The 21,179-nt window shown below is 41.5% G+C and overlaps 2 protein-coding genes across 3 annotated transcripts in view; one reads left to right on the top strand and one right to left on the bottom strand.

The window, feature by feature from the left end:
- Nucleotides 1-10,812, top strand: part of LOC115199577 (transmembrane channel-like protein 2-A) — a 26,596-nt gene extending 15,784 nt beyond the window's left edge. Inside the window, exons 9-17 of the mRNA XM_029761912.1 lie at nt 6,196-6,375; nt 6,761-6,919; nt 7,103-7,231; nt 8,816-8,883; nt 8,992-9,231; nt 9,307-9,432; nt 9,666-9,744; nt 9,899-10,040; nt 10,279-10,812. Of these exons, the coding sequence (XP_029617772.1) occupies nt 6,196-6,375; nt 6,761-6,919; nt 7,103-7,231; nt 8,816-8,883; nt 8,992-9,231; nt 9,307-9,432; nt 9,666-9,744; nt 9,899-10,040; nt 10,279-10,508 (1,353 nt within the window). The 3' untranslated portion in view covers nt 10,509-10,812. The remainder of the gene's footprint in view (nt 1-6,195; nt 6,376-6,760; nt 6,920-7,102; nt 7,232-8,815; nt 8,884-8,991; nt 9,232-9,306; nt 9,433-9,665; nt 9,745-9,898; nt 10,041-10,278) is intronic.
- On the bottom strand, nt 10,797-21,179 carry LOC115199852 (retinal dehydrogenase 1). 2 transcript variants are annotated; one of them, XM_029762344.1, is made up of 14 exons: nt 20,986-21,179; nt 19,308-19,447; nt 17,802-17,906; nt 17,468-17,608; nt 17,187-17,316; nt 15,419-15,480; nt 15,171-15,299; nt 14,163-14,276; nt 13,827-13,929; nt 13,502-13,686; nt 13,047-13,211; nt 12,748-12,905; nt 12,360-12,434; nt 10,797-12,253 (listed from the first exon to the last, which is right to left on the bottom strand). In XM_029762344.1, exons 1-14 carry the CDS (start codon nt 21,041-21,043, stop codon nt 12,181-12,183), a joined length of 1,638 nt encoding a protein of 545 aa, XP_029618204.1. In that variant the 5' UTR covers nt 21,044-21,179; the 3' UTR covers nt 10,797-12,180. The 2 variants fall into 2 exon arrangements, with proteins under 2 accessions (XP_029618204.1, XP_029618205.1); XM_029762345.1 differs by having other exon boundaries at nt 19,308-19,444.

Here is a 21,179-nt window from a genome sequence, read left to right as displayed (position 1 = left end):
GGGCTTTGGTGACAAAACGGATGGCACTGTGATAGACTGCATCCAATTTGCTAAGTAAAGTGTTGGAGGCTATTTTGTAAATGACATCGCCGAAGTCAAGGATCGGTAGGATAGTCAGTTTTACGAGGGTATGTTTGGCAGCATGAGTTAAGGATGCTTTGTTGCGAAATAGGAAGCCGATTCTAGATTTCATTTTAATTACATGTGTAATTACACTAACAAGTATTGTAGTAAACTGTAATTAATCAAAGTTACACCCTAATAAAAACATATAACTGGTGGTAAATGCTGTCTGTAATTACAGACGTGTAACAACAAATGCTTGTTACTGTGCTTGTTACATATGTGCAAGTTTCCACTAAATTTACATATTTAATGTTTCGCTTCTTCTCAGCTGCATCCGATTCAGTAACTGTCACAAGGTTGTACATCTCTCGTGGACAGATGTGCTAGATGACCGAGATTACTAATGCTGGAGGCTCAATAGGCTCTAATTACCTATCTGTGAATGCACTCTTCTAGATCTCCACTCAAATGTTGTTGCTGGAACAAAACGTGTACCATCTGGGTTAACTTCGTCCTGACGTCCTGACAACCTGGCCCTTATTTTTAGGCTTCCGGAAACACCATCCAAGTGGGAAGATAAACACACTAGTACACCACAGAGTACATGTAATAACTTCCTAAGTACAATGTAATTACAAGATGCTACACAGGATTAGCTAGTTAAAATGAAGTGCATCTTGATGGGTACTTATTGTAATGAATGTGTATAGTACATTACCCATCCTGACAACCTGGCCCTCATTTTAAGGCTTCCGGAAGCACCATCAAAGTGGGAGGATGAACACACTAGTACACCACAAAGTACATGTAATATGGGACCGACCTGGAGCTAATTACAGAAAATAGCTTACTCTTGTGAGTGTGATGAAATAAAAGCAGGGCATTCTACTGGAGAATTTTAGAACTTGGACACTGTCTAGTTGACCTAACGTTACTGTATATCCTAATTTGACTTTGGTGCAGGTAATGTTGTTCTTCACATTACTGTCTCTGGTAAACACACGCTCAAGTTTATTTGTCACATGCACAGGATACAGAAGGTGTAAAAGGTAAAGTGAAATGGTTACTTACATGGTGGAGTCTTTTGTTTAGACATGCAGCTACCTATCTAAACAATGTACCATTATCCCAACTCATAACTTTACTACACTGCATGTTTCTGCTGGTAGCTAAAGCTAACCAACTAGTTAGGTTCAATGTTAGCTAGCTAGATAACATTAGGCTATAACTAGCAATGCAAATGGCTCTGAGATATGAATGATATTAATACACAGATCATACACATAACGTTAGCTAGCGAGTCAACCAGCTAAAGTTAGCTAGCTAGCTAACAGTACACGTTAACTTGCAATGAAAACGACTTTCTGACAAAATTTGAAAATTATAATATCTGAAAATGGAGCTAGCTAAACTCTCTTACCCATATACATTGATGAACGCTACTCCCTCTCTGTCATGGATACCATGGTTGCCCTCAGTTTGAAGATGTAATCCGGAGACAGATATTTTATACAACAGCCTTCTTCTCTGTGTTCTCTTTTCGACTCCCTCCGCATTATTTGCAATCAAATGGCAGAATTTTCTCCATCTCCTTAGCTATCATACTCTGCTTCCGCCAGGCATTCCACTGATTTAAAAACTCCTCAAGAAAGTGGCGAGTATTAGCAACACGTATGCATTTCTTCGTGATATCTTTAATATCCACGTTAGAAAGGGTTACCTACACATACTGAGCAGCTCATCATGTTCTAGGCGGAAGCGGGCTACATAGCAAATCAATCCAAACTCATCTCTCGGCATGTCCAGCCCATCCATTATCTCAGCCAATCATGACTGGCAGGAAGGTTCCTGTCTTTTTCCGTGGCTAAGTCAACTAGGCTCATAATTTAACAATTGTATTCGTATTTACAGATTGCATACACGTTTGTTATTAAAGCACATGACATTTCACATGTTCCAGAAGGTAATTCTGGCCAAAAATGCATTTTGATAAAAAATAAGTGTTTACGTTCAAATGCATCTCCTGTAAAGTAGTGATGCGTGAAACGTGTCAAATATCTGCCTAAGTACAATGTAATTACTAGGTGTTACACAGGATTTAGCTAGTTAAAATGAAGTGTATCTTGAGGGGTACTTACTTGTAATTATTGTGTACATACATAGTATATTACCTTCATATATAGTTACCTATGAGAATATGAGCTTCTACTTTAGTCTATTCTGTAGATTTTAACTAAGCTAGCTAGCTAGCTGGACTAGTTGGTTGGCCTACCAAAAATGGCAGCTAACGTTTGCTAGCTAGCTTGCTAGCTAGTTCTTGGTATTTTGCTGGACAATTTAGCTAGCTAGTTTCCAGCTTACCAGCCTAGATGATTACCTATACTAAATCGTCCAGCACAATTTCTGTATCCAAAAAGCTAAACAAACATGGAAAACCTACCTTCTCTAACATGTATGGGTGTTTTTATCTCGTTTACAACACTTTTTTTAGTTTGTGCCAATCGCTTATGTTTGGATTTTGATTCAGGTTCTTTGCGCACGGTTATTACTATGGCGTCCGTGTCAACACAAATTGTGGGCATGTTCGAGGTCGTCGTTATTTCGAACTCATTGTGCAGATGGATCTTGACATTATGCCTTAATTCCTGGGATAAATAAATAAGTGCACAAATGCATACTGTCCAAAAGTTAGAATGTTCTTCAACCGTGAAACCATTGCAAGGTTACATGATGAAATAAGCTTTGTCTTCTGACAATTTTAAGTGTATTAATTGACACTTGGCTAAGCCCCTCCCCCTTGGTTACTGTTGCAACCTCGGACAAGATTTTCCCGGGAAGCCCAATTCAACACTCAAACCGCTGGCGAAATCCCTTCACAATTACCTCAAACTGTGTTTCTAATACACAGTCAAATGAAACACAGACAGTGGTGATTTTAGCATGTAAATCTTGGTGGGGCAAACATTTTTAAATGTGGGATGCATGCCAGCAAAGCCACTACACAACACAACACTAAATAATACATTAATTGCACTATACCACTGCTACACCTAGATATCAGCGGCGCCTTGTCTGGCAGTGAAACAGTTCATTCAGCATCATTTACTGCCTTTTAAAAAAACATAGTTGATATGGCTGACTTGCTTAAACAAATGTGGGTTCTACTGACAATTGAGATGTACAAACTATGGCATAAGGGGACAACAATCGGATAAGAGGCAAACCGTAATTTCGATTAAGACATTAATGAGCGAGCTAGGACTGACGTAGTCAATATAACTATTTGTTCAGCACTGTTGAAATGTACAGCGAAAGTATTCAGAACATGGGCCATTCTTACAGTGTTCTACCTGTACACCAAGTCAGAAATGTAGGATAAATAAAGGGGGCATATAAGCAGACAATGGAAGCTCTTACAATATTCAATGATTACATTTCTCAAAAACAGGTTGTAGGCTACAAGTGCACCACCAAGTCAGAACGGTAGGCGAAATTATGAGGTGAAAATAGACCAAATTATTAGGGTGAGGCACATGGCCTACTAACAGCTTACCACACAACATACATTTAGTATTACTTTCTTAGCTCCAGTATACATATTTCCCTGGCATATTACATCATTTATGCAGCAGCATACAAGACATGTTTGGACTCACCTTGTTGTGCTGTGCTCACTTGAACAGGAAGGTGGCGTGGCGGTCCTTCGTGGGCAAATTTTGTCATCAAACTTTGTCATCAAAGTCTGGCACTCCCTGGATTTATTGTGCTTTCAAGACAACTGAGAATGCAAAGAAAAAAAAGGTTGAATCATTATGACGTCAGTGATCTTCAGGTCGTACCTCTAGAAAGAGGCCCGGGTTCCTGATTTACAATTCCGAGTTGGGTGAAAGTTCAAAACGTATTTTCCCAGTCGGAGCTCGTTTTTCCTGAGGTCCCAGTTGTCTTGAACGCACTAAAGTCAGATTTTGCAGTTTGCAGTTAACAGCTGTTTTGAGCGCGGCACAAATCCTGCTTCATTGACAGCATAATTTTAAACTAGGAAAAGAGACCCTTAATCTTAGACTTGGGACCACACAGCCACTCCACTGAATAGCAGGCTAATGATTGCTTTGCAGTGCTTGCAGTTAGCCACTGATTACTTCCAAACCACTCAACTTATTGTGTAATGTTTATGTCCAATGGCCGATGAGCACTAATAAGTTTTATTTATAATTTCTCTTCATTATTTATCTTCATATGACAACGATTAAAAAGGATTTGCCAGTAGATTGTCGTCTCGATTCATGATGACTGCTAGCTAAGATTTTGAAGGTATGATGCTGACATGATCAGTCCAATCAAAGCTACTGTAGATATAACGTGATTTGACGTCATTTATCTGTTGCCAATGACCTTGAGCCTTCTTGGATGGGCGCCTCTAATGTAACTCTATGGCAGCACCTAGGGGGCTAGAATTTTTTAACTCTACCCTTAGACTTGGCGGTGACGTAGTGTTTCCATGAGTGAAAGAACACTGAGCCAATCACGACGCAACGCTCCGTATTTTCTTCTGGCTTGCCCCACCACCATAGAAAGCACTGAGCTAGGCTGAAACACCTGCATTTTGGAGCTGCCTTATTCAAGAAAACAAAAAAGAGACCATGTTTGTATGCGACTTTATTAACTCAATGACATATATTTTATTTGACATTATTTACAAACTGATATGTGACATGAATTAATGCCAAAATAACATTTAGCACATTTTTTTTTGTGCAAAAAAATGTGGGTCTCTGCCCTACCTGCCCTGAATGACAGGTCGCCAATGAACACAGACTACCCCTTGCTAATGACTGTCATTACAACTGCTTCACGGGAACCTGGTTACATTATGTGTGTAGTGTGGCTAGCCACTGAATGGCTCTGAATTCACTGTCATCAAGCAGTCAAAGCTCCATCCCCCTGCCCAACACCCCTTCACGCCACTCCGCCAACCACCAGGCTGCCCGGTATCAGAACATTCCAGGCATTCCCGTGATTGGCAGATAGCAGGTTGATTGGCATGAACCCGCGAACAATGGTAAGTACGACACAACCCACTCATAGCCTAACACATAACCCACAACTGTCTGTGCGGGTTGCTACACTACTAACCACTTTTGGAGTGAACAAGTGCTCTCAAATCTTATCCTGATGTCAACAGTAGATGGGAGTTGTATTCACAACATGGGTAACTTAGCAAGCTAATATACATTTTGAGAAAAAATATATATGTTAAGTGGCTAGCTAGTTAGCATTAGCAACGTTTGGTGGTCAATGAGACTAAGAGCTAGCTGAGCTAGCAAACAATATAACAAAAGTATAATTTCATATAAAAAAATACTCCATCAGCAGGCTCTGCATTTCAGGAATCACAGTAACAAGTACCCCTGGTGAAAGGTAAAATTATTTAGCCATTTAAACAATTATTTTACAGAAAACTCAGTTTTTGCCATTGTGCTCACCAGTTTTCATGCATTTGAAACGTGAGCTTGTCTGAGGTGTTGGACTTGACAACAGTTGCTATCCATTGGAGCGCTGTGATTGCTAGAAAGAATTCTGGGGCGGGGAATGGTGAAGGGTCATTACGCTCACAAAGCACTGAATGACTCTCACAATTTAATCCAAAACTGTTTATTAATATGTTAAAAATGTTTGATTGGTGGTTAATGAAGTCATTCACCCATTGTCAAGCCCCATCCTCATTAGCTACTGTTGCTATCCTGGTCAAATGTACCGTTAAATGATTTAACAATTAAAAATGTTGTTTTATGTAAACCCCCCGTTTTTGCCATAGCGCTCAATAAGCTTCCATGCATTTCAAATTACATATGTGATTACACTGAAATAAGGACCACTTAAAATGAAGTTTTACCCTGTAAAGTGTTACCACGCTTCGGTTACACTTAATATCTTTAATGAATAAGCCATTGAAATGCTTATACATGTTTATATAAATGTTATAAATACTTTATAAATTAAATGATATAGGCTATGTTATAAATGTTAATGAATTTAAGGCTTAAAATGCTAATGAATGCTAATATCTCTTTACAAATAAAGTGTTTTTCCAGCCTTCATCCCAATGATTGGTTGTGTTTTACCTTCCAGGTGGAGTTTGTGATGTCACTGCTGGGGCTGGTGTGCCCCCCTCTCTTTGAGACCATTGCTGAGCTGGAGGAGTACCACCCTCGTATTGCCCTCAAGTGGCAGCTGGGCCGCATCTTTGCCCTGTTCCTCGGAAACCTCTACACCTTTCTGTTCGCCCTTTTTGACGAAGTCAACGCAAAGGTACCAGACAGTATGTCAGTGGCATGTACCTGCAAATGCATATGTGTGTGTTTATTCACCTGTATATGTGTGTGTGTGCAGTGGCGGATTTAGGAATAGGCAAGATGGGCTCCCACCCAAAATTCGGAATGGTGACATTTGCGCAATCGGTTTTCTAGTGCTCATTTGCACGTCAATGATATCATGTCACCGTGTGGGACTGTGGGTCATTTAACCTTGTCGGAGTGGGCGCCCTGATTCTAGTTTGTGAGCTAAGCAGGCGGTTCTAGCCATACAAGCTAGAACTGCCACTGTGTGTGTGTGATGGTGTGTTCAGTACATATTGTATGCATGTATATTTGACGTACTCACCTGAACCTGTCTTTGTGTGTTAACATGTGTACAGTTGGAAAAGGAGAAGTCTATTAGGAATGCCACTATCTGGGGTCTGAATGAGTACTATTCCAACTATAGCTCCTACCACAACACTACTGACATCCCCCCTCCAGACATCCACCCTGCTGATGTCATCAGAGGGCCGTGCTGGGAGACCGCCGTTGGCATAGTGAGGCTTCCATGCGTTCTTCCTCCGTTTCCCCTTTGTCACTGAGTTTTTCATCCTGGTTTTTCCTCCACCTGACCTGAGAAAGAAAAAGTTCCCTTCATTGTGCATCAGTGATATGACTGAGGCTGTCTGTGACGTGCTGTGTGTTTCATGTTTAGTTTTCTTTCTGTGCTGTATCTCTAGGAGTTTGTGAAGCTCACCGTCTCTGACATCCAGGTGACGTATATGACCATCCTGATTGGTGACTTCCTGCGAGCCATGATTGTGCGTTTCCTCAACTACTGCTGGTGCTGGGACCTGGAGGCTGGATTTGTACGTGCTAGTCTATCAAAGCATAACAGAACACTGACATTCTGCTGTGTGTGTGTGTGTTCCCATTTTATTTTAATCGTTTTTGGGAGCGTTACATTTTTCACATTTTAGTCATTTAGCAGACACTTAATTAGAGTTAAGTGCCTTGCTCAAGGGCATATCAACAGATTTTTCAACTAGTTGGCTTGGGGATTTGAACCAGCTAGGCTACCTGCTGCCTTTTACATTACAATATGGGATAAAGTGGTAATAACATGGTAATAGTATGGTAACAAGGTATAGTTACTCAATATCAATACATCATTCTCCACAGTTACCCCGTCATTTGTGAGTAATTATATTCTTATTTCAAGGTTATACACCGCATATGTAAATACTCAATACTAGTGTTTTTCTTTGCTTATTGTAAGTGTGAGTACATTATGTGTTTGTTCCAAGTAAACTGGATACCTCACAGTGTTCATTTCGTCAACACTAACTATGACAGAAAATATTCAGCAACAACCTATTTTTCCTTATGAAAACTAATGACGATAACGAGACATGATGCCCTGAAAAAAAAGACAACTATTACAAAATACTTTTCATTTTAGTTGATGACATTGTAACGAGACGAGACTTCCATGTGAGACTAATGGACGTGCCTTTGCAGAATATAATACAATCCTCTCATTGGTCTTTCAGTTGCGCGGGCTGCATGAGCTAAACTGCCTCTGGCCCTCCTCCACGCACAAAGCTACCAGGCAGTCACTTCAGTCACTCGTCTCACCTTTGAACGGATGCAGATTGTAACTAACTTCAACTAGAAAAAATGATGTTAACTCTTTCTTACTTTCATATTGGCTATTTTTGCTTTGATCACATCAGAAGCTCAATTACTATGTGCGCTTTTGTTAATCTGTGTTGCCGCTCTCGTGGTCGGCTATTGGAAATGCTAATGTTATTTGCTGAATATTGGGAGTACAGTAATAATTCTGGCATTGTTGGAAAGATTCCCCATTTTAAGGGAATCGCTGTTATTTACCCCCCATCACAAGGTTATGATGGGGAGAAAATCAGAGCTTTAGGCCTAAATTGTTTAACCTGTAGCCAAGGCTTTGTAGCCTATACAGTATAGTAAATCATGGCTGGCATTGGTTAAAATCTGCCACAACAGCAATGTTGCCAGCTATATGAGGGGATAGTAGGCCTAGTTGGACAAGGCTATGTGCACGTGATGGAAATTAGAGGTAAATATCAATTATTTAATGGCAAAAGATGCACAGAGTAAAATTTTACTAAAACAAGACTAAAATTGAGTTTTAATCGACTGATAAACTAAAACTACGAAGCATGTAAGGACTAAAATGGGACTAAGAATAAAATGTATTTTAGTCAAACGACTAAGACTAAAACCCAAAAATGCTGACAAAATGAACAGTGATACCACACAGTGACATCCGGTAAGATAGGTGATCCTTCACATAGTGACACAGGACACTGCCCTGTTAAGTTAATTACTATGGGAGAGGAAGAGGGAGAGAGAATAGAATTACGTTTACATTATTTAACATGATTTGCAATATTTTTTGTATGTGATTCTAGCCGTCCTATGGAGAGTTTGACATCAGCGGCAACGTGCTTGGATTAATCTTCAATCAAGGAATGATTTGGTGAGTAAATATGAGACACCACATAAACCATCAACGCATTTCCACAAACCCTGTAAGTTGTGTTGATCTGCGATAAGAGTCACATTTCTGTATTTGTGTTTGTTTCAGGATGGGTGCGTTCTACGCCCCTGGCTTGGTAGGGTTGAACGTCTTGCGTCTCCTCACCTCCATGTATTACCAGTGCTGGGCAGTGATGAGCTGTAACGTTCCCCATGAGAGGGTCTTCAAGGCCTCTAAATCCAACAACTTCTACATGGGCCTCCTCCTCCTGGTGCTCTTCCTCAGCCTTCTGCCCGTGGTTTACACCATAATGACCCTGCCGCCCTCCTTCGACTGTGGCCCCTTCAGGTCTCTCTCATACACACGCACAGACACACACACACACACTAGGCACACATCTAATGCTGATCTCTTGTCTACCAGCGGAAGGGAGCAAATGTATCATGTCGTCATGGAGACTATAGAGAACGACCTACCAGCATTCATTGGGAATATCTTCACCTACGCAACTAATCCTGGGCTGATCTTACCAGCAGTGCTGCTGATGGTGTATGCACACACACACACACACACACACACACACACACACACACACACACACACACACACACACACACACACACACACACACACACACAGAGAGACACACACACACACACACACACACACACACACACACACATTACAGCAACCCACATATGGTCATAGTAAAATACACACGCTCATCATAATACATGCCATGTTTAAAATGGGTTAAATAGTTTTCTGTGATCCTGTGGCAGGTTGGCCATCTACTATCTGAATGCGACCTCTAAAAACTATCAAAATGCCAACCTGGAACTGAAGAAGAAGATGCAAATGGTAAATGAGCATTATCAACTAAACTGCTGTCTCTCAAGACTTAAATGATTTACTGTAAACAATGTAATCCTACTAAGTACTTGGTCAATGCCTGCACACAATGCTGATGTGGTGATTGTAGAAACACCAACAGTATTATCTGCGTTGTGATTAGGCTAGAGATGAGGAGAAGAACCGGAGGAACAACAAAGAGAACACCAACCAGGTGATGCAGGACCTGGAAGACCTTCTGCCCAACCGCTCTCTGCTCCCCCCTGCTGCTGCTGCTGCTGCAGAGGAGGAGAAGCCCCCACCAGGTCAGGTCATATAGCCTACTCTACCTACCTACCTACCTATCTACCGTTTCCACTCAGTGCCACCTAGTGGCTGAATGTTTTTTGGGCGTTCGCAAAAACTGTGGACCCACTTAATGAACATAACTTAAGAAACAGTTTGTTTTGAGCGAATTGTATCATAATATCGCCCCTCAGCAGAGCTACATGTATATAGGTGTACATGCACATCCACTCTGTTTTTCGTTTTTCGCCTTTTCAGAGAAAGTGCACGAGAAGGGAAGCAAATCTCCCAAAGGGGCAAAACGTCCAGGAGCAGCAGCCAATGGCAAGGGGGTTAATCTTCAGAAGGATGTTTTGTTGGCTACATCAAACCCCAAAGCAGCTGTGACCCATCCCCCAGGCCCAAGGGGGCCGTCTGGAAACGCCAGAGGACCACCCCCAGGGCCGGCGAGGGGCAGAGGGAGGGGCACACCTCCCTCTAGACGCTAAAAAGGTGAAAACCAGGGTGCTAGGATGTCAATACCACCCTGACAAATCAGGCTGTAGACAAGCAGGGTTGTGTTCATTAGGTACCAAACGTAAGAAAACAGACCGAAACTCCAATAAGAAAAGTCCCTTGTTTTCCATTGCAAAAAGTTTGCGTTCCATATCCTAATGAACATGACAATATGAATCTGGCCAAAGATCTAAAGCCTGTAGGTAGTATTTGTAACACCCTCACAATCATGACATAACAGCATCCTAAACCCATTTATAAACAAACATGATCAGATATTCTGTGACCAATTTAGGGAACGTTTATTTCTTTTTATTTGTCTCAGCAGAGATCTAAACTTCTACTCATTTCAGTCTGAAATCGTACGTTAATAGTTTGTAAGATATCCATTTGTAGTACTTTTTTTTGTGCCAGCACTTTACATTCACACTTGCTAATAACAGGGTAATAACTATGTTTTAACTACAGTAGTAGTTACCAATGTAGTTTCCCCCCAATCCTTTCCTGTCTTCCCAATTAGCCCATGGTTTGTTAATAGGAAGATGGAAGTTTCTATGTAATAACGCCGAATCAGTGCTGGAAAATGCAACATTACCTGTTCGTCTTTAGTTCTGTACTGATACACCTATTCCCCATAAAACTGTCATGTGGCCTTATTTAGTGTAGTGTCTTCAAGTGTTCAAGTGACAAACAAAGCCCAGTTCATAATCAGAGGTTTCTTTATTGATAAAAAAGATATGCACAAGATATGACAAGTGACATTCGGTGACGTGCTGTAACTTAACTAATAGGAAAAAGACTTCTCAAAGAATGAGTTATTGAGCTATTGGTTGGCCGGAAATTTGGTGTCACTTTACACTAAATAAGGCCACATGACACGTTTATGCGGAATGGATATAATAGTAGAACTAAAGAGAAATGTCTAATGTTGCATTTTCCTGCACGGATTCAGCGTTATGACATAGAAACTACCATCTCTGTTTCCAGATACAAAACCATTGGCTAGTTAGAAAAGGATTGGATGCCATGTTATTAGGCTGTTTTTACCAACCTGGAATGTAAAGGGCTACCTTTTTGGTATTACAACCAATAAAATACAAGAGTTACAAAATATGTCTACGAATCTCTATGCCAGATATATCAGGTTTTATATGCTTACTTATGGGAGATTTACAAAAGCAAACACACACACATGTACAGAAATACACAGTCACTATCCATTGACAATAACAACGACAAGACAGTATGTACTATAAACCACACAATTATGATTCCAATGGATCTCAAACTACTGGACTGTTCAAATTGATCACATACAGTGTACAAATGATAGACTATACCAAAAACATTGTCTTTCTGTCGAATTGGACCACAATAACCAGTGGGATGCAGTTTATCTGATAAATCAATGATTAAAATTGATGACAAAGTTAACCGATTGTGCATGCAAACTTGTTTCGGATTAAGTGCTGTCCCGTCTAATAGTGATGATAATTTTGGGCAACCTTGAGCACTGTGAGAGCTGTTTTAAACAGAAAGTGACTCCCTGTTTTGTCTAATAGCATACAATAGTCTGTGGGTCATTGCTGAGAATTCCCAGTTGGTCCATAGAGAATTTCGGTGGAAGTCCTACTGAAATACTTGAATGGTACCGTACAGCAAATCTTAGGAGTTCTTCTGTGAGACTTTGATAGTTACAGCCTTGACCTCTGTGTACTCCTGGAGGGCATACTCCCCTCTGAAACCCAGACACATGGTACAAACAATAAGGAAACTAAGATAAACTAATTGAATAAATTAATGTTGGTCTTATTCGAGAAATCTGGAAATCTGGTATCACTCACAGTTCCCTCCCATTCCCGGACATCTTAAACCCTCCGAAGGGACATTGGGTACTCATGGCATTGTAGCAGTTCACCCTATGATAAAGAGGAAATAAAAGGACCAGTTCAAATACCTTTGAAATACAAAATCTGGCAGCGTAAATTCATTTGAAACAGTCCTTCAACAATGTGCGTTTTAAGGATGTGATTATTGAACTACATTTGAGTAAAGTGAATAATCCATAAATAATCACTTTCTTATAACCTACAGTGTTGAAGAGGTGTTTCATATGAAATCACGCTGCCAGATTATTATGAGGTTTACAATATTTGCACAGACCTGTGCTCTTTTGCCAGATGAAAATGTTGCCCGAACTGGTCAAAAGCTTTTGGAGGTGTCCATACATACCACACCATGCCGGCCTGCAAAGCTGAGGACACGGTGAGGGCTTTGTCGATGTCATTGGTGAAAACTCCGGCAGCCAGGCCGTAATGGGTGGCGTTGGCCCTCTGAATTACCTCATTCACGCTGCGGAAACGCATGATCTGCTGCACCGGTCCAAAGATCTGAGCGAGAGAAGAGAGAGAAAGAGAGGAGGGGGAGAGAAAGAGAGTGAGACAGATCATTTGTGCATTCTCATGCGTGCACGTATGTATGTGTGTGTGTGTGCGAGAAAGAGTATGTTGTGTGTGTGTGTGTGTGTTTACCTCTTCTTTGGCAATACGCATGTCGTCAGTGACATTAGAGAAGACAGTGGGTTGGATGAAGAGGCTGTTCCGGTCCCAGGGCCCCCCCCCACACTCCAGTGTGGCCCCTTCCTTCTTCCCACTCTCGATTAGCTCCAGGATCTTATCAAACTGCTTCTGATCTATCTGCACCAACAAGGAGAACATCCGACAAATCATCACCACACAAGCTTTGACTGTCATTCTAAAAGTGTTAATATGAAAGCCTCACATCTTGCGACTTTGATATTAAAACTCACTCGACTGTCCTGAAATGTTCGATGATATTCAAATTTACAGATGTACGTGCTGCCACACGGCACGTCTCCTTCATCAAGGCGAGGGTGGCAGGAAAACGAATATTTCAGGTCCCCGCAACTGTACTGCTATTGTTATCCATTTGAGGAATAACAGTGTGTTCTACCACAATAACTTACCTGTGGTCCCTGGTCCACTCCTGGTACCAGTGGGTTTCCCAAGACCTTGTTACGGGCCTTTTCCGCGCTACGACAAACAAACTCCTCATAGATAGAGTCCTCCACAAACACCCTGGAGCCAGCCAGACAGCACTGGCCCTGGTTGAAGAAGAGACCACTGTGGGCCTGCTCCACCGCATACTCCACTACAACACACATACACACTCATGTTCATGAACACTTACTTGTATACACAGACACAAACTCAACGCATCCCAAAAAACATAGAAACATAAACACACACAGACAGACAAGCATACGTATGCACAAACACACGCACACTCACAGTCACAGTCTGCGAAGACAATATTGGGGTTCTTGCCGCCCAGCTCCAGAGTGACACGTTTCAGGTTGCTGTCACCAGCAGCCTTCTGGATGAGTTTCCCTACCTGGAAACCACCACAGGGAAAAATGCTCAATTTACAACATAACTAATACCAAAACCCCCATCCTATCTGGCAACCATTCACACCAAATGGGGAGGGCACTGGGCTGGTGGTTTAGGAGATAGCAGATTACGTCAGAATCTGGTCTAACAGAAAGGAGATTGTGAACTAAGGGTTGGGTGATCAGTGAAATGTGTCACGATTGAAAGTGAATGGGTCATTCTCTGAATACGTACAGCAGTTGATCCAGTGAATGCTATTTTGTCAATGTCCATATGATGAGCAATGGCACTGCCTGCTGTTGGACCGTATCCTGGCAGCACGTTCACCACACCCGGAGGAAAACCAGCCTGGACACACACACCGGCACACACACACAGGCGCACACACAGAGGCACACACAGGCACACACACACACACACACACAGACAGAATGAAAGAGACCAACACAACATGATCTTATTAACTCAGGTCTATACTTTAAAATGTCTGATTTTGGAATCATTCATTATGGACGTGCCTCATCAACATTATGCCATTAGCTAGTTCTACCAGCTCTCACAGTCTCACTTCAGAATTAGATGTTCATCCATGTTTCTCAATCGTCAAATTCCGAAGTACTTCCAAATGTTAAATTTCAAAGTGTTTAAGGTTAAGTTTAGGCATTATTTTTAAGGTTAGGGTTAAGTTCAGACATGAACTGGAAATGCTTTAGGTTAGGCATTAACTAAGGTAAGGTTAAGGTAAGGTTTAAGGTTTGGTTTGGGATATCAAAAACAACTTTCTATCACTTGATTGAAACTTGCAACCTTTGGAATCAGAGGCAGATGCTTATGTCCATCCACCATCCCCGTCCATAACGCCGAAACCTACTTGAAGATAACAGCGCTCGCTGTTGCCCTAGTGGCCGGTTTCCACGTCATCTCCCGACGTCCTCAGACATGGATGGACGTCGAATACTGACTTACATAATGGGGGACCTGGCTGAGCTAGTCAAGGCAATGACTACAATGACCGCAGGAGCCTCTAGGGATAGAGTTAGGCGTAACTTCAAAGGTTTCACATAAGGGTAAAGAGCAGGGCCAGATTAAAACGGGAAAAAAACACACTTCATCCTTGAGGTTGAGGGTGAGTAATAGTAGTTGAGGTAAGCGAAACATATCTTGAGGGTACGGCTAATGTGTTGTGAGAAGTCCTCTGAAGTATTGGAGGTGGATGTGCGTGTTTACGTGTGTGTAGTCTACCTCTTTGATAAGGCAGGCCATGTGCAAGGCTGTTAGTGGTGTCTGTTCAGCTGGTTTGATGATTACAGTGTTTCCACAGCACAGAGCTGGAGCAATCTTCCAGGCAAACATCATCACAGGGAAATTCCACTGCATTCAGAGGAGCAAAGGTATGGGTTATATGAGAGCTGAGGACACACGTGCATGTGCACGCACACACACACACACACACACACACACACACACACACACAAAGGGGATTTACTTACTGGAATGATTTGTCCACACACTCCTATGGGCTCGTGCCGTGTGTAGGTAAAATACTCTCCATCTGAAGACAATGACATATGAAGGAATTTAGACAATAAGTCTGCTGTTCTGTCCTTTGAAAGTATTTCATCATTGTTACAGTACAAGTCAAAGGTTTGGACACACCGACTCATTCAAGGATTTTTATTTATTTTACAATTTTTTACACTGTAGAATAATAGTGAAAACATTAAAACCATGAAATAACACATATGGAATCATGTAGTAACCAAAAAAGTGTTAAACAAATCAAAATACATTTTTGATTTAAGTTTTTTCAAAGTAGCCACCCTTTGCCTTGATGACAGCTTTGCACACTCTTGGCATTCTCTCAACCAGCTTCACATAGAATGCTTTTCCAACAGTCTTGAAGGAGTTCCCACATATGCTGAGCACTTGTTGGCTGGTTTTCCTTCACTCTGCGGTCCAATTCATCCCAAACCTTCTCAATTGGGTTGATGTTGGGTGATTGTGGAGGTCAGGTCATATGATGCAGCACTTCATCACTCTCCTTCTTGATCAAATAGCCCTTACACAGCCTGGAGGTGTGTTGGGTCATCTAAGCGCAAACCAGATGGGATGGTGTATCGCTGCAGAATGCTGTGGTAGCCATGCTGGTTAAGTGTGCCTTGAATTCTAAATAAATCACTGACAGTGTCATCAGCAAAGCACCCCCACACCTCCTCCTCCATGCATCATGGTGGGAACCACACGTGCAGAGATCATCCGTTCACCTACTCTGCGTCTCACAAAGACATGGCGGTTGGAACCAAAACTCCAAAATTTCCACCGGTCTAATGTCCATTGCTCGTGTTTCTTGGCCAAGCAAGTCTCTTCTTGAAATTGGTGTCCTTCAGTAGTGGTTTCTTTGCAGCAATTTGACTATGAAGGCCTGATTCACGCAGTCTCCTCTGAAAAGTTGATGTTAAGATGTGTCTGTTACTTAAACTCTTCGAAGCATTTATTTGGGCTGCAATTTCTGATGCTGGCAACTCTAATGAACTTATCCTCTGCAGCAGATGTAACTCTGGGTCTTCCTTTCCTGTGGCGGTCCCCATGAGAGCCAGTTTCATCATTGCTCTTGATGGATTGCATTTTAAGAAACTTTCAAAGTTCTTGAAATTTTCCGTATTGACTGACCTTCATGTCTTAAAGTAATGATGGACTGTTGTTTCTCTTTGCTTATTTCAGCTGTTCTTGCCATAATATGGACTTGGTATTTTACAAAATATGTCTATCTTCTGTATACCACCCCTACCATGTCACAACACAACTGATTGGCTCAAACGCATTAAGAAGGAAAGAAATTCCACAAATTAACTTTTAACAAGGCACACCTGTTAATTGAAATGCATTCCAGGTGACTTCCTCATGAAGCTGGTTGAGAGAATGCCAAGTGTGCAAAGCTGTCATCAAGGCAAAGGGTGGCTACTTTGAAGAATCTAAAATATATTTTGATTTATTTAACACTTTTTTGGTTACTACATGGTTCCGTGTGTTATTTCATAGTTTCGATGTTTTCGCTATTATTCTACAATGTAGAAAATAATAAAAATAAAGAAACACCTTGAATGATAAGGTGTGTCCAAACTTTTGACTGGTACTGTATGTAAATACAATTGTTAATACACATAATCTAATACAATAGATATATATTCATGTCAATCAGGTGGATATGATCTCATATTTGTGAGATGGTCAAATTAAAGTGTTTGCGGATTAACTCACCCACAGGAATGGTTTTGCCTTGTATCTTGTCGGCCCATCCTCCATAATAACGCAGGGTTTTAACGGTGGCCATCAGATCCACAAAGTACGCCATGAGGAAGATCTTCCCTGAGTCAAGAGCCTCCAATGTCTGAGTACATATACATTAAACAGACTCATGAAGAACTCCTCAGCAACATCTAGCAAATGCATAACAAACATTGAGCCCAGGTATGGGACATGTGGGACATATGGCTGTTGAGCACTTGCAGTGTTAGAAGGTGTGTGTGTGTGTTCCTCACAGCCAGTCGGAGACGATCCCTCTCCACCAGGTCAGCCAGCCTGTTGAGCAGCAGCCCTCTGTCGGACGCATCCATGCATCGCCATGGAGACCCCAGCTGGAAGGCTGCCCTAGCACTCTGGACTGCCTTGTCCACATCTTCCTGGGTACGGAAGTAAAGTTAGACACACACATGCACACAGACAGGCACACATACGAAAGTCACACAGGCACGCAAACAGATACAAACGCACGAACACACCCCCCCTTTCTCTCTCTCTTTCTCAACCGTACTCAAAGAACCACACAAAAAAATGTATTGATTGATTGTTTGACTAAATGACAATGTCACTCACGGTGTCTGCCTCCTCTACCTCACACAGCAGGTCTCCAGTGGCAGGGTTGTGAACTGGCATCTTCCGTCCGCTGCAGGACTCATGCCACTCGTTATCAATGAATATCTGTTCTCCCCAAATCACATAAAGACACAACAGCAAAACAGATGGCGTTAGTAAAAACCTCACTAATGAATATGCCATGCACACAGACCCAACAAACCCCAAGCTGGTGTTATACACTGAGTGTACAAAACATTAAGGACACCTTCCTAATATTGAGTTGCAGCTCCCCTTTGCCCATTCACCCTCTGAATGGCACACATACACAATCCATCTCTCACTTGTCTCAAGGCTTAAAAATCCTTCTTTAACTGGTCTCCTCCCCGTCATCTACACTGATTGAAGTGGATTTAACAAGTGACATCAATAAGGGATCATAGCTTTCACCTGGATTCACCTGGTCAGTCAATGTCATGGAAAGAGCAGGTGTCCTTAATGTTTTGTACACTCAGCGCATACTGTACGCTACACAAAAACACTCCCGTGTCAATGAACTCCTAACCTGATCCTAGATCTGTTTGTGTTGTCTTGCCAACTATGGGAATTGACATGCCAAAACATAACAAAACAGCGACCATGGGAGTTGGCTATCTAGAGAAAACAGATCTGGGACCAGGCTAATGAACGCCCTCCCGTCATCCATGACCACGGGCCTCTGGCAGAGAGCATAGTTTTCCATTTCAGGGAACAGACTCCATAACAATGAGTTAGATTTTTATCCTCAGTAGAGCATGTTTTATAGCTTTGTCCTGACCAGATCTCTGTTTATTGTAAAAGAAAGATGAACCTTTGATTAAATCCTTTCACTTGATTAGATGCATCTGAGTGTTGTTAGTAAGTCAATATATTAAAATAATAAATCGTGGTAGCTCTACTGTAATAAACTTTCTGATAAGATCACAGTAAACAGTTTACTGACTTCCTCTGCTCCTGGGAACCATCTTGCCAAAGGGATGTAAATACCACACTTATTCTACTACATCTCCAATAGACACACACACACACACACACACACACACACACACACACACACACACACACACACACACACACACACACACACACACACACACACACACACACACACACACACACACACACACACACACACACACACACAAACATAAAGTATTCATGAAGAACTATTAATGAAATATGCCATTATAAATTAAACGCATCAGAGCATGTAGAAGTTTAGACAGCATTTTGTAGCTGAAGATTTAGAGAGGGGACATCTGGAAAAAGACTGGACTTCACAACATACTGTGTAATATTCACTGTAGCAAAAGCTTTTTCACCAGCAAATATACTACAAAATACTCCTAAAACTAATAATGCATAGATGATTTTAGCAGCAAAGTACTCCACAAAATTCAACATTTAAAACAAAAAGCAAAAGAGAATACATAACCTACACAAACATAATGACATACTACATTAGCTATAAAGATTGTTCCAGCTGACCTTAGTGTACTGGACCTCCAGGTCAGGGACGGGCATGGGCATGGTCTGTTTGGCTGGCCCGGCGTCTCCGTGGTCCGGATCATGGTCCTGGTGGTTCTGGCAGTTTCCTGGCTCGGAGCTCATGTTGCCCTGTTTTCCTACTGGGACAGCAATAGGTGAAATTGTATGACACTGGGCTGAACACATGCCCCTCTCCCATCCCACCTACCGTCTCCTGCCCCTTCCTCTCATTGAGAGGCACTGATTGGACAATAGGCAAACCTGTGGAAGGGGGGGATTTGCATAGTTCAACCTGATTGGAGGGATGGTGAGAACCTGTGAGAACTTCACAGTGACGGGTTCTATCAAAGAGACGTGGTTGGTGGACATTTAAGTAAATCAAACCGACCAATCAAGTTTCCAAACTACAAAAAGAGAAAGGCAACACACGAAAGTAAAAATGACACAGTAAAATCTACTAAAAGCAATACAAGCAATGTGTGTGCCCGTGTGAGCGCGCATAGTACTCGCAAGAGCAAGTTTGCAAATGTTGTCATCCCTATATAATTGTCTCCATAACAGAATATACCATATGAAAATTGTGCCAAATGAGATATTGGCATCTGCTACTGCCTCACACTAAGGGGTCAGAGGTCGCGACTGGCACCATAAAGTCGGGGCTGGCGGTGCCGGCTCCAGAGCCCTGATCTCATCTCATTAGGCTACAGAGGGAACCTGAGGACAGCAGGGTCATGTTTATTAGGCACTAAACTAAACAAAACAGAGTGAAACATGGAGGAACTACCTGGACAAAATGCTGATTTTTGTTTTCCATTGCAAAATGTTTTGAAAATGTTTTCAGTCCACTTTTTCAACCATCATTATCATGTCACCTGGGTTGCGTTCTTTTGGCATCACATGGACTGAAACAGGGAGGTACTACCTGTTGTGTCTCCTAATGAACACACCACTGTTTAGTTATTGGACATGAATGACAAATGTATCTTGTCGGACAGTAGTTGGCAAATATGTTGATAGAGCTGTTTTTTTTGTAACCTACATTTTTTTAACACAATAACATTTGACTATTTTAGTGACCCGGGATTTCATTGCTAGTCATGTGTGTAACATTTTCAATTTAACCATCAGTTAAAATTGTGTCTTAAAAAAGTTTACTTGGAAAAAATACTTTAGAAACAATGCATCATATTGACATTGTGTTTACATGAACATTATTCTGATTCTAACTGATTCTAACTGATTCTGCATTTTGAAGCACTACTTGAGAAATACACAGAATTCAAAATGTATTAGCCTATTATATTTAATAGATAATATTTCACAGCAGCCTTTTTCATAATCGGCTGACATTCTTACAAAATCAAAGTCACCTATACAAAAAACGGAACCATTTGCATGTACTCCTGAAGAATAAAGTTAACGTTATTTTACTGTCTTCACTTGATGTGAAAAGTATTTTTAGTTTCATTTTAAAATGAAATCCAAATTGTTTCTAAATCCAAACTTTATACCCAACATAATTATGGTATGAGAAGAAAAACAGGTTATTTACACAAGAATAATGTACATTTATTATAACTTAATTAACCTTGACTTGTGACGTATGGCATTAGCAGACTGTGAGAAACAAATAAATGACTGGACGCAGTGGATATGGACCTGAGTTTGGCTGTCTTACCTGTGCATGCAGATGGTGCACCTGCAGATTGAACGTTCTCAACTCCAATCACCGGCATGTCTTCAACTCTCCTCACTGCAGCCCCAAATTTGAGAAAGGCAAAAGTACCCAACGCAGACCCACCACCCTTCTTATATAGTTGCACTCACTGGTAAAAAAAAGCCCCACTTCTTACTGGGACCAACAGAGAACCA

This window comes from Salmo trutta, chromosome 9 (genome assembly GCF_901001165.1).
Source record: "Salmo trutta chromosome 9, fSalTru1.1, whole genome shotgun sequence".
Taxonomy (NCBI): domain Eukaryota; kingdom Metazoa; phylum Chordata; class Actinopteri; order Salmoniformes; family Salmonidae; genus Salmo; species Salmo trutta.
The sequence above is the reverse complement of the archived record's forward strand: the minus strand, read 5'-3'. Positions and strand labels throughout refer to the sequence as shown.

Bases quoted from the DNA above. Each gene is read 5' to 3' on its own strand.
- LOC115199852 (XM_029762344.1), bottom strand. From the start codon at position 21,043: ATGCCGGTGATTGGAGTTGAGAACGTTCAATCTGCAGGTGCACCATCT. The intron at 14,277-15,170 runs GTAGACTACACA...GTGTGTGTCCAG, and splicing joins TGGCCTGCCTTATCAAAGAG to GCTGGTTTTCCTCCGGGTGT. The intron at 12,906-13,046 runs GTAAACACACAC...TCTCTCGCTCAG, and splicing joins TGCGTATTGCCAAAGAAGAG to ATCTTTGGACCGGTGCAGCA.